The sequence below is a fragment of the Bos indicus genome, chromosome 12, assembly GCF_029378745.1.
Source record: "Bos indicus isolate NIAB-ARS_2022 breed Sahiwal x Tharparkar chromosome 12, NIAB-ARS_B.indTharparkar_mat_pri_1.0, whole genome shotgun sequence".
Lineage (NCBI taxonomy): Eukaryota > Metazoa > Chordata > Mammalia > Artiodactyla > Bovidae > Bos > Bos indicus.
This window is the reverse complement of record NC_091771.1, coordinates 74635170-74648405: the sequence shown is the minus strand read 5'-3', so window position 1 is coordinate 74648405 and position 13236 is coordinate 74635170. Positions and strand designations below refer to the sequence as shown.

The 13236-nt window shown below is 39.9% G+C and overlaps 1 protein-coding gene across 1 annotated transcript in view; it reads left to right on the top strand.

Moving 5' to 3' along the window:
- Positions 1 to 13236, top strand: part of LOC139186233 (ATP-binding cassette sub-family C member 4-like) — a 35565-nt gene that overhangs the window by 15836 nt on the left and 6493 nt on the right. The window contains exons 6-7 of the mRNA XM_070800396.1: positions 623 to 717; positions 9659 to 9805. Coding sequence (XP_070656497.1) covers positions 623 to 717; positions 9659 to 9805 — 242 coding nt within the window. The remainder of the gene's footprint in view (positions 1 to 622; positions 718 to 9658; positions 9806 to 13236) is intronic.

Sequence of the window (13236 nt, the reverse complement as noted above, 5' to 3'; positions counted from 1 at the left end):
GGTGGAGGTGGGGCTTCTTTTGTCTCCTCTTATGACCTTACATAGTTTCCCTGAAGAAAAAGTAAACTTTTTGCAGGTGAGTATGATCACCCCATGGTCTTTCCCCATGTCCCTCTCTTTGGTAGCTTCTTTACAGACTTTTTTTTTTCTTTTTCTGAACTTTTTCTTTTGTATTGAAATATAGCTGGTTAACCATGTTGTTATAGTTTCAGGTGAACAGTGAAAGGAGTCAGCCATTCATATACATGTATCCGCCCTCCCCCAAGTCCCCTCCTATCCAGGCTGCCATACAGCAGTGAGCAGAGTTCCTGTTCCACGTGCTATACAATAAGTCATTGTTGGTTATCTATTTTAAATATAGTATGTGCATGACCATCACAATCTCCCTAACTATCCCTTCCTGTCCAGTAACCACAGGTTCATTTTCTAAGTCTGTCTTCACAGTTTTTAGAACTGAAAGTCATGATTCAGATTTTTAACAGGGAGACACACAGAGGGTCTTGTGAGTTGGGAAACACTTTGCAACATGAAACATGTTTCTAAAATTGAGGTGATTATTTTTTATATTTGTGTGAGTTCTATGTATATTTGTAGTGTAATATTTTTTCTTTCCTGTTCTTAGGGCGAATGTACAAAGTGACCTGTATTTTGGGGGATTTGTAAAAGAAGATGAAGATGCAGTGTTCATTCTGAACTGGTACTTAGGAGTTTATTCAGGTGAAGTTAAGTCATCTGCTCCATTATACCAGAGTCTAAGGTGTTTACAATGAGTCTGTATGAGCAACTAGGGCTTCCAGGAGAAATTCAGTAATGTCTTAACAGATTGAGTGTCTGAGTCACATTTACTCTGTGAATTAACTAGAATAATTATTTTAAAGATCTACTAGAAGAAAAGAGGTTGAATGAAGACTCTTACTTTGCCCTATACTGGATTTTGGTAGTTAAACCAGGGTTATCTATTCAGAAAATCAACCACTGGAAATATGTGGCTATTGTCTGTCCTAATAGGTTGTTTTACCTAAATCTTATATCATTATCACTTCATGGTCCCATCACTTCATGGTAAATAGATAGGGAAACAGTGGAAACAGTGTCAGACTTTATTTTGGGGGGCTCTAAAATCACTATAGATGGTGATTGCAGCCATGAAATTAAAAGATGCTTACTCCATGGAAGGAAAGTTATGACCAACCTAGATAGCTCATTGAAAAGCAAAGACATTACTTTGCCAACAAAGGTCCGTCTAGTCAAGGCTATGGTTTTTCCAGTGGTCATGTATGGATGTGAGAGTTGGACTGTGAAGAAGGCTGAGCACCGAAGAATTGATGCTTTTGAACTGTGGTGTTGGAGAAGACTCTTGAGAGTCCCTTGGACTGGAAGGAGATCCAACTAGTTCATTCTAAAGGAGATCAGCCCTGGGTGTTCATTGGAAGGACTGATGTTAAAGCTGAAACTCCAATACTTTGGCTACCTCATGTAAAGAGTTGACTCATTGGAAAAGACCCTGATGCTGGGAAGGATTGGGGGCAGGAGGAGAAGGGGATGACAGAGGACGAGATGGCTGGATGGCATCACTGACTCGATGGACATGAGTTTGAGTGAACTCCGGGAGTTGGTGATGGATAGGGAGGCCTGGTGTGCTGTGATTCATGGGGTCACAAATGGTCAGAGATGACTGAGCAACTGTTCTGAGCTGAGCTATATCATTATATGGGTGGGCAAGGAGATTGGAAATGGATCCCCACCCTGTGGCTCAAATTTTCGAATTCTGTCTGAATAAACCTTGAATTTTACTGATCTTGGATGAAATCTTCTGGCAGCATGGACCCTGAATAAAAGCGTTATTCTCTCTGAGGTATGCATACTCCCATTTACCACACTGCTCATCTTGGGCTTCATTAGTTATTTGAGAAGCTAAGCAGGGGAAATCCAAAGTCTGGGATTAGATTCTATCTCTTTCTTCCCTTGATTTCACAGTGTTATCTCCTCCCCAACTGTGTGATTAACTTAACATTTGGTTTAGCAGACTGGTATTAACATGACTGTCTCTAGTCACAAAAGTGTTTAGAATAAATATAGCATTACATACTATTTAAAGCATATCTTCACCTAAAATTTTAAATATATTCTTTATCCATTCATCTGCTGATGGATATTTAGGTTGCTTCATGTCCTGGCTATTGTAAATAGTGCTGCTATGATCATTGGGGTTCATGTGTCTTTTATAATTATGGTTTTCTCAGGGTACCCCAGTAGTAGGATTGCTGGGTCATATGGTAGTTCCATTTTTAGTTTTTTAAGGAAGTTCCATACTGGAATAGCAAATCACCTTATCTGCCTCCTGAGAAACCTGTATGCAGATCAAGAAGTAATAGAACTGAGCATGGAAGAGTGGATTGGTTCCACGTAGGGCAAGAAGTATGTCAAGGCTTATATTGTCATCCTGTCTATGTAACTTCTATGAAGACTACATCACACGAAATGCCAGGCTGGATGACCCCCAAGCTGGAATCAAGATTGCCGGGAGAAATGTCAATACCCTCAGATATGCAGATGACACTACCCTTATGGCAGAAAGTGAAAAGGAACTGAAGAGTCTCTTGATGAAGGTGAAAGAGGAGAGTGAAAAAGCTTGCTTAAGGGACTTCCCTGTGGTCCAGTAGCTAAGACTCTGAGCTCCCAATGCAGAGGGGCCTGAGTTCATCCCTGGTCAGGAAACTAGATCCCACATGTTGCGACTAAGACCTGGCACAGTCAAATAAATAAATATACATTTTTAATGGCTTAAAACTCAACATTCATAATATTAAGATCATGGCATCTAGTACCATCACTTCATGGCAAATAGATGGGGAAACAATGGAAACAGTGACTTTATTTTCTTGTGCTCTAAAATCACTGTGGACAATGACTAGACCCACAAAATTAAAAGATGCTTGCTCCTTGGAAGAAAAGCTGAGACAAATCTAGACAGTGTATTAAAAGGCAGAGACATCACTTCACTGACAAAGGTCTATATAGTCAAAACTATGGTTTTTCCAGTAATCATGTACAGAGGTGAGAGTTGGCCCATAAAGAATGCTGTACACCAAAGAATGGATTCTTTTGAAGTGCAGTGCTTAAAAAGACTCTTGAGAGTTCCTTGGATAGCAAGGAGATTAAACCAGTGAGTCCTAAAGGAAATCAACCCTGAATATTCATTGGAAGGACTGATGATGAAGCTGAAGCTCCAATAATTTGGCCACCTAATGCAAAGAGTTGACTCACTGGAAAAGACCCTGATGCCAGGAAAGTTTGAGAGAAGGAAGAGAAGAGGGTGACAGAGGATGAGATGGTTGGATGGCATCACTGATTCAGTGGACATGATCCTGAGAAAGCTCCAGGAGATAGTGAAGGACAGGGAAGCCTGGCATCCTGCTGATAATGGGGTTACAAAGAGTCAGCCACTACTGAGTGACTGAACAACAACGACAGTACTCCCTAGTGGCTGTATCAATTTACATTCCCAAAAACAGTGCAAGAGGGTTCTCTCTTCTCCACACCCTCTCTAGTATTTATTGTTTTTATACTTTTTGATGAGGGCCATCCTGACTGGCGTGAGGTTATGCCTTATTGTAGTTTTGATCTCACTTCTCTAAAAGTGATGTTGAGCATCTTTTTATGTGCCTCTTGGCCATCTGTGTGTCTTCTTTGGAGAAATGTCCCTTTAGGTCTCCTGCCCACTTTTTGATTGGGTTGGTTGTGTTTCTTTCTTTCTTTCTTTTTTTTTAATTGAGCTCCATGAGCTGCTTGTGTATTATGGAGATTAATCCCTGGTCAGTTGCTTCAGTTCAGTTCAGTCACTCAGTCGTGTCTTACTATTTGTGACCCCATGAACCGCAGCACGCCAGACCTCCCTGTCCATCACCAACTCCTGGAGTCCACCCAAACCCATGTCCATTGAGTCGGTCATGACATCCAACCAACTCATCCTCTGTAGTTCCTTTCTCCTTCTGCTTCCAATCCCTACCAGCATCAGAGTCTTTTCCAATGAGTCAGCTCTATGCATCAGGTGGCCAAAGTATTTGAGCTTCAGCTTTCGCATCAGTCTTCCAATGAACACCCAGGACTGATCTCCTTTAGGATGGACTGGTTGGATCTCCTTGCAGTCCAAGGGACTCTCAAGAGTCTTCTCCAACACCACAGTTCAAAAGCATCAATTCTTCAGCACTCAGCTTTCTTTCTAGTCCAACTCTCACATCCAAACATAACCAATGGAAAAATCATAGCCTCAGTTGCTTAGTTTGCAGTTGTTTTCTCCCATTCTCAGGGTTGTCTTTTCATCTAATTTATGGTATATATATATGCATATGCACTGGAATATTACTCATCCAAAGAAATGAATGAAATTGGGTCATTTGTATTGTGGATGGTCAATTGGTCATTTGAGATGTGGATGGACTTAGAGTCTGTCATACATAGTAAAGTAATTTTTTTTTTAATATAAGCAAAAACAATACCCAGTTGTGGATATTACTGGTGATAGAAGCAAGGTCCGATGCTGTAAAGAGCAATATTGCATAGGAACCTGGAATGTCAGGTCCATGAATCAAGGCAAATTGGAAGCGGTCAAACAAGGGATGGCAAGAGTGAACGTCAACATTCTAGGAATCAGCAAACTCAAATGGACTGGAATGGGTGAATTTAAATCAGATGACCATTATATCTACTACTGCAGGCAGGAATCCCTCAGAAGAAATGGAGTAGCCATCATGGTCAACAAAAGAGTCCAAAATGCAGTACTTGGATGCAGTCTCAAAAATGACAGAATGATCTCTGTTCATTTCCAAGGCAAACCATTCAGTAACACAGTAATCCAAGTCTATGCCCCAACCAGTAACGCTGAAGAACCTGAAGTTGAATGGTTCTATGAAGACCTACATGACCTTTTAGAACTAACACCCAAAAAAGATGTCCTTTTCATTATAGGGGACTGGAATGCAAAAGTAGGAAGTCAAGAAACACCTGGAGTAACAGGCAAATTTGGCCTTGGAATACAGAATGAAGCACGGCAAAGACTAATAGAGTTTTGCCAAGAAAATGCACTGGTCATAGCAAACACCCTCTTTCAACAACACAAGAGAAGACTCTACACATGGACATCACCAGATGGTCAACACCAAAATCAGATTGATTATATTCTTTGCAGCCAAAGATGGAGAAGCTCTATACAGTCAACAAAAACAAGACCAGGAGCTGACTGTGGCTCAGATCATGAACTCCTTATTACCAAATTCAGACTTAAATTGAAGAAAGTAGGGAACACCACTAGACCATTCAGGTATGACCTAAATCAAATCCCTTATGATTAAACAGTGGAAGTGAGAAATAGATTTAAGGGCCTAGACCTGATAGATAGAGTGCCTGATGAACTATGGAATGAGGTTTGTGACAGGGGACAGGGATCAAGACCATCCCCATGGAAAAGAAATGCAAAAAAGCAAAATGGCTGTCTGGGGAGGCCTTACAAATAGCTGTGAAAAGAAGAGAAGTGAAAAGCAAAGGAGAAAAGGAAAGATATAAGCATCTGAATGCAGAGTTCCAAGGAATAGCAAAGGAGAGATAAGAAAGCCTTCCTCAGCGATCAATGCAAAGAAAGAGAGGAAAACAACAGAATGGGAAAGACTAGAGATCTCTTCAAGAAAATAAGAGATACCAAGCGAACATTTCATGCAAAGATGGGCTCTATATAAAGGACAGAAATGGTATGGACCTAACAGAAGCAGAAGATATTAAGAAGAGGTAGCAAGAATACACAGAAGAACTGTACGAAAAAGATCTTCATGACCCAGATAATCACAATGGTGTGATCACCCACCTAGAGCCAGACATCCTGAAATGTGAGGTCCAGTGGGCCTTAGAAAGCATCACTACGAACAAAGCTAGTGGAGGTGATGGAATTCCAGTGGAGCTATTTCAAATCCTGAAAGATGATGCTGTGAAAGTGCTGCACTCAATATGCCAGCACATTTGGAAAACTCAGCAGTGGCCACAGGACTGGAAAAGGACAGTTTTCATTCCAATCCCAAAGAAAGGCAATGCCAAAGAATGCTCAAACTACCACACAATTGCACTCATCTCACATGCTAGTACAGTAATGGTCAAAATTCTCCAAGACAGGCTTCAGCAATACATGAACCGTGAACTTCCTGATATTCAAGCTGGTTTTAGAAAAGGCAGAGGAACCAAAGATCAAATTGCCAATATCCGCTGGATCATGGAAAAGCAATAGAGTTCCAGAAAAACATCTATTTCTGCTTTATTGACTATGTCAAAGCCTTTGACTGTGTGTATCCCAACAAACTGTGGAAAATTCTGAAAGAGATGGGAATACCAGACCACCTGACCTGCCTCTTAAGAAATTTGTATGCAGGTCAGGAAGCAACAGTTAGAACTGGACATGGAACAACAGACTGGTTCCAAATAGGAAAAGGAATACGTCAAGGCTGTATATTATCACCCTGCTTATTTAACTTATATGCAGAGTACATCATGAGAAACGCTGAACTGGAAGAAACACAAGCTGGAATCAAGATTGCTGGGAGAAATTTCAATCACCTCAGATATGCAGATGACACCACTCTTATGGCATAAAGTGAAGAGGAACTCAAAAGCCTCTTGATGAAAGTGAAAGTGGAGAGTGAAAAAGTTGGCTTAAAGCTCAACATTCAGAAAACAAAGATCATGGCATCCGGTCCCACCACTTCATGGGAAATAGATGGGGAAACAGTGGAAACCGTGTCAGACTTTATTTTGGGGGGCTCCAAAATTACTGCAGATGGTGATTGCAGCCATGAAATTAAAAGACACTTACTCCTTGGAAGGAAAGTTATGACCAACCTAGATAGCATATTCAAAAGCAGAGACATTACTTTGCCAACAAAGTCCATCTAGTCAAGGCTATGGTTTTTCCTGTGGTCATGTGCGGATGTTAGAGTTGGATTGTGAAGAAGGCTGAGCGCCGAAGAACTGATGCTTTTGAACTGTAGTGTTGGAGAAGACTCTTGAGAGTCCCTGCGACTGCAAGGAGATCCAACCAGTCCATTCTGAAGGAGATCAGCCCTGGGATTTCTTTGGAAGGAATAATGCTAAAGCTGAAATTCCAGGACTTTGGCCACCTCATGCAAAGAGTTGACTCTTTGGAAAAGACTCTGATGCTGGGAGGGATTGGGGGTAGGAGGAGAAAGGGACCACAAAGGATGAGATGTCTAGATGGCATCACTGACTCGATGGACATGAGTCTGAGTGAACTCCGGGAGTTGGTGATGGACAGGGAGGCCTGAAGTGCTGCAATTCATGGGGCTGCAAAGAGTCAGACACAACTGAGCAACTGAACTGAACTGAACAGATGGAATCTAAAAATGACACAGATGAACCTATTTGCAGGACCAGGAATAGAATCATAGATGTAGAGAATAGAAGTGTGGACATGGGGGGTGAGGTGGGAAGGTGGGAAAGATGAATTGGGAGATTAGAACTGACATATGTACACTACCATATGTGAGACAGCTATCTAGTGGGAAGCTGCTGTGTAGCACAGGGAACTCAATTCAGTGCTCTGTGGTGACCAGAGAGAAGGTCCAAGAGACAGAGGATATCTGTTTACATAGAGCTGATTTACTTCATTGTACAGCAGAAGCTAATACAACTTTGTAAAACAACTATACCCCAATAAATTTTTTTAAACAAATAAAAATTTAAATATCCTCACAGGAAATGCTTGTATAAGCTTTTTATAAAGAATGATTTATGTAAAAATCCACTCATTGAAATTAGGTATTTATTTTGTTGATCACTTGTGTTAGAAACTTGAATCTATTGGCTATTTTCTTTCTCAACTGGTGGACTATGGGGGTTTGAAGAAGGAAGGGATTCTGTTACACATTCATATTGGATGGTGGGTTAAGCAAATAAATGCCTATTGATGGAATTCAGGAATTTTAGCAGCTTTCAGAATTTAAATGACACTGATGTGTCAGTTGAATGGAAGAAAAGTACTTGAGAGGATAATTATTTTTTTTTTTTATTTAACTTTACAATATTGTATTGGTTTTGTCATATATCAAAATGAATCTGCCACAGGTATACATATGTTCCCCATCCTGAACCCTCCGTCCTCCCTCCCCATACCATCCCTCTGGGTTGTCCCAGTGCACCTGCCCCAAGCATCCAGTATCGTGCATCAAACCTGGACTGGCGACTCGTTTCATATATGATATTATACATATTTCAATGCCATTCTCCCAAATCATCCCACCCTCTCCCTCTCCCACAGAGTCCAAAATGAAGTAAGCCAGAAAGAAAAACACCAATACAGTATACTAACACGTATATATGGAATTTAGAGAGGATAATTATTATAGAAGTTATCCCCACTGTATTTGGCATTTTGAGTTGAAGAGAAGTTCAGAGGGATATTGTAATTTTTATGTGCATGGTAATGCTCATTTATGTCATTGATAAAGCATAAATGTAAATGATTATATTTATTTACAAGTGTTTTGAAAGTGAAAGTGTTAGTTGCTCAGTCATGTCCTATTTTTGTAACCCCATGGGCCCCCTGCGAGGCTCCTTTGTCCTTGGTATTCTCCAGGCAAGAATACTAGACCAGGTAGCCATTCCGTTCTCTAGGGGATCTTCCCAACGCAGGGACTGAACCTGGGTCTTCTATATTGCAGGCAGATTCTTTATTCTCATCTGAACTACCAAACACTTAGTGAGAGATTAGTTGCTTGTTTAGATTAATTATCTCATGTCAAAATATAATTTGTAGTTTCTTGCAATTCAATTATGTAAGAGATTGCCCACTTGCAACTTAACATGGTCTTTTCATACTCTTTAAAGCTACTTGGGCATAGAAGTAGTTTGTTTATCTTTAATATTTTAAATTTTTATAAATTTTTATTAGCGTATAGTTGCTTTCCAATGTTGTGTTAGTTTCTGCTGTACAGCAAAGTGAACCAACTATATATATATATATACACACACATATATCGCCTCTCTTTTTTTGGATTTCTTTCCCATTCAGGTCACCACAGAGCACTGAGTAGAGTTCCCTGTGCTATAGAGTAAGTTTTTAAGAAATTGCTTTACATGGAAGTAAATTTCCTTGTAAATTACAAGAAGTGGTAAATCATTTCTCCTGTGACCTGTTAATTCACATGCTGGTATCAAAGTATACTTCAGTTTTAGATTATGAGACATATTCTAAATAGTGAGATTTGAAATGCAGAGAGATGAAGATCAGCTACTTTTATAATTATCTTTCTTGTGAGTTTTTATTAGAAGTTGTAATTAAATTAGGAAAACCGAGAATGAAACTGTAGTTTACACTTGATTTCCACCCGCCCCCCCCCCATGTTGTTTCTATTTAGTGAGAGGAAAACAGTGATTTTTATATTATCCTTTATAAGTGTATTTTGTGAAAGCATTAAGCTCTTACAGAGACTACTATATATATACACACATATGTTTTTTTTTTCTATATTGTATATATGTAAGTCTCTATACAAACTTAATAGAATAAAATGCACAGTATCTTTATAAACTGTCTGGCATACTTTAGCATTGTTGAGGATAAGGCAGATATCTCGTGCTGAGTGATGTTTCTTTATTTCAGGGTTAACTGTATCTACCATCCTTTTTGGTATCACAAGGTCTCTGTTGATATTCTACGTCCTTGTTAATTCTTCACAAACTTTGCATAGCAAAATGTTGGAGACCATTTTAAGAGCTCCAGTATTGTTCTTCAATAGAAATCCAATAGGTAAGTCAGATATGAAGGTTCTCAGTTAATATATCTTGTTAAAACTTCAATGCCTGATTATATTTTCATATTTGAAAATGGAAGAGATGCTTTGAAGAAAATCACTGTGTGTGTTTATTCATTTTCTACAAAAAGTTTCATTGATAATTTTTCCTACCAGAGAAAATATGAATATAGGAGTATATAAGCTTTTATTCAAGAGATGGCAAGAGTGAATGTCAACATTCTAGGAATCAGCGAACTGAAATGGACTGGAACGGGTGAATTTAACTCAGATGACCATTATATCTACTACTGCGGGCAGGAATCCCTCAGAAGAAATGGAGTGGCCATCATGGTCAACAAAAGAGTCCGAAATGCAGTACTTGGATGCAATCTTAAAAACGACAGAATGATCTCTGTATGTTTCCAAGGCAAACCATTCAATATCACAGTAATCCAAGTCTATGCCCCAACCAGTAACGCTGAAGAAGCTGAAGTTGAATGGTTCTAGGAAGACCTACAAGACCTTTTAGAACTAACACCCCAAAAAGATGTCCTTTTCATTATAGGGGACTGGAATGCAAAAGTAGGAAGTCAAGAAACACCTGGAGTAACAGGCAAATTTGGCCTTGGAATACAGAATGAAGCACGGCAAAGACTAATAGAGTTTTGCCAAGAAAATACACTGGTCATAGCAAACACCCTCTTCCAACAACACAAGAGAAGACTCTACACATGGACATCACCAGATGGTCAACACTGAAATCAGATTGATTATATTCTTTGCAGCCAAAGATGGAGAAGCTCTCTACAGTCAGCAAAAACAAGACCAGGAGCTGACTATGGCTCAGACCATGAAATCCTTATTGCCAAATTCAGACTTAAATTGAAGAAAGTAGGGAACACCACTAGACCATTCAGGTATGACATAAATCAAATCCCCTATAATTATACAGTGGAAGTGAGAAATACATTTAAGGGACTAGATGTGATAGAGTGCCTGATGAACTATGGAATGAGTTTGTGACATTGTGCAGGAGACAGGGATGAAGACCATTCCCATAGAAAAGAAATGCAAAAAGCAAAATGGCTCTGGGGAGGCCTTACAAATAGCAGTGAAAAGAAGAGAAGCAAAAAGCAAGGAGAAAAGGAAAAATATAAACATCTGAATGCAGAGTTCCAAAGAATAGCAAGAAGAGATAAGAAAACCTTCTTCAGTGATCAATGCAAAGAAATAGAGGAAAACAACAGAATGGGAAAGACTAGGGATCTCTTCAAGAAAATCAGAGATACCAAAGGAACATTTCATGCAAAGATGTGCTCGATAAAGGACAGAAATGGTATGGACCTAACAGAAGCAGAAGATATTAAGAAGAGATGGCAAGAATACACAGAAGATCTGTACAAAAAAGATCTTCACAACCCAGATAATCACAATGGTGTGATCACTCACCTATAGCCAGACATCCTGGAATGTGAAGTCAAGTGGGCCTTAGAAAGCATCACTACGAACAAAGCTAGTGGAGGTGATGGAATTCCAGTGGAGCTATTTCAAATCCTGAAAGATGATGCTGTGAAAGTGCTGCACTCAATATGCCAGCACATTTGGAAAACTCAGCAGTGGCCACAGGACTGGAAAAGGACAGTTTTCATTCCAATCCCAAAGAAAGGCAATGCCAAAGAATGCTCAAACTACTGCACAATTGCACTCATCTCACACGCTACTAAAGTAATGCTCAAAATTCTGCAAGCCAGGCTTCAGCAATACATGAACTGTGAACTTCCTGATGTTCAAGCTGGTTTTAGAAAAGGCAGAGGAAACAGAGATCAAATTGCCAACATCCGCTGGATCATGGAAAAAGTAAGAGAGTTCCAGAAACACATCTATTTCTGCTTTATTCACTATGCCAAAGCCTTTGACTGTGTGGATCACAATAAACTGTGGACAATTCTGAAAGAGATGGGAATACCAGAGCACCTGATCTGCCTCTTGAGAAATTTATATGCAGGTGAGGAAGCAACAGTTAGAAATGGACATGGAACAACAGACTGGTTCCAAATAGGAAAAGGAGTACGTCAAGGCTGTATATTATCACCCTGTTTATTTAACTTATATGCAGAGTACATCATGAGAAACACTGGATTGGAAGAAACACAAACTGGAATCAAGATTGCCGGAAGAAATATCAATAACCTCAGATATGCAGATGACACCACCCTTATGGCAGAAAGTGAAGAGGAACTCAAAAGCCTCTTGATGAAAGTGAAAGTGGAGAGTGAAAAAGTTGGCTTAAAGCTCAACATTCAGAAAACAAAGATCATGGCATCCGGTCCCACCACTTCATGGGAAATAGATGGGGAAACAGTGGAAACCATGTCAGACTTTATTTTTCTGGGCTCCAAAATCACTACAGATGGTGATTGCAGCCATAAAATTAAAAGACGCTTACTCCTTGGAAGAAACGTTATGACCAACCTAGATAGCATATTCAAAAGCAGAGACATTACTTTGCCAACAAAGGTTCGTCTAGTCAAGGCTATGGTTTTTCCTGTGGTCATGTATGGATGTGAGATTTGGACTGTGAAGAAGGCTGAGCGCCGAACAATTGATGCTTTTGAACTGTGGTGTTGGAGAAGACTCTTGAGAGTCCCTTGGACTGCAAGGAGATCCAACCAGTCCATTCTGAAGGAGATCAGCCCTGGGATTTCTTTGGAAGGAATGATGCTAAAGCTGAAACTCCAGTACTTTGGCCACCTCATGCAAAGAGTTGACTCATTGGAAAAGACTCTGATGCTGGGAGGGATTGGGGGCAGGAGGAGAAGGGGACGACAGAGAATAAGATGGCTGGATGGCATCACTGACTCGATGGACACGAGTCTCAGTGAACTCCGGAAGTTGGTGATGGACAGGGAGGCCTGGCGTGCTGCGATTCTTGGGGTCGCCAAGAGTCGGACACGACTGAGCAACTGATCTGATCTGAAGCTTTTATTCCAATTTATGTGTGTCTGTAAAGATAAATCAATATTTACTTTGCAGGATTGTTTAAGAGTCCATTTATTATGTGGCATATGAAACACTCAAAATATGATGCAAATGTGTTGAAGTGTTTTTGACTCGTTTTTGAAATGTTGGCTGTGTTATAGAAGGACCTTTTGCCAGGAACATCTCTACAGAAGACAGACTGTGTGTTTCTTTCTTTTTTTGTCCATCCATTTCTGGGACTACAGAGCTCTGGCCTGTGCTCATATTTTGAATTTTACCTAAATCTAATGGAAAATTAATTAAAATACAAAGTCACTGAAATGTACACATTCTCTTCAATAAAATAAACTTTCTAGTTTTACAGTAGACTTTTGGTTACATTTAAGAATCTTGTGGTACCTAGCAGGTGGATCTTCAGTATTAAGTAAGAGTGTCCCTGAAGGGTTCCCAGTGGTTGCTTCTTCCA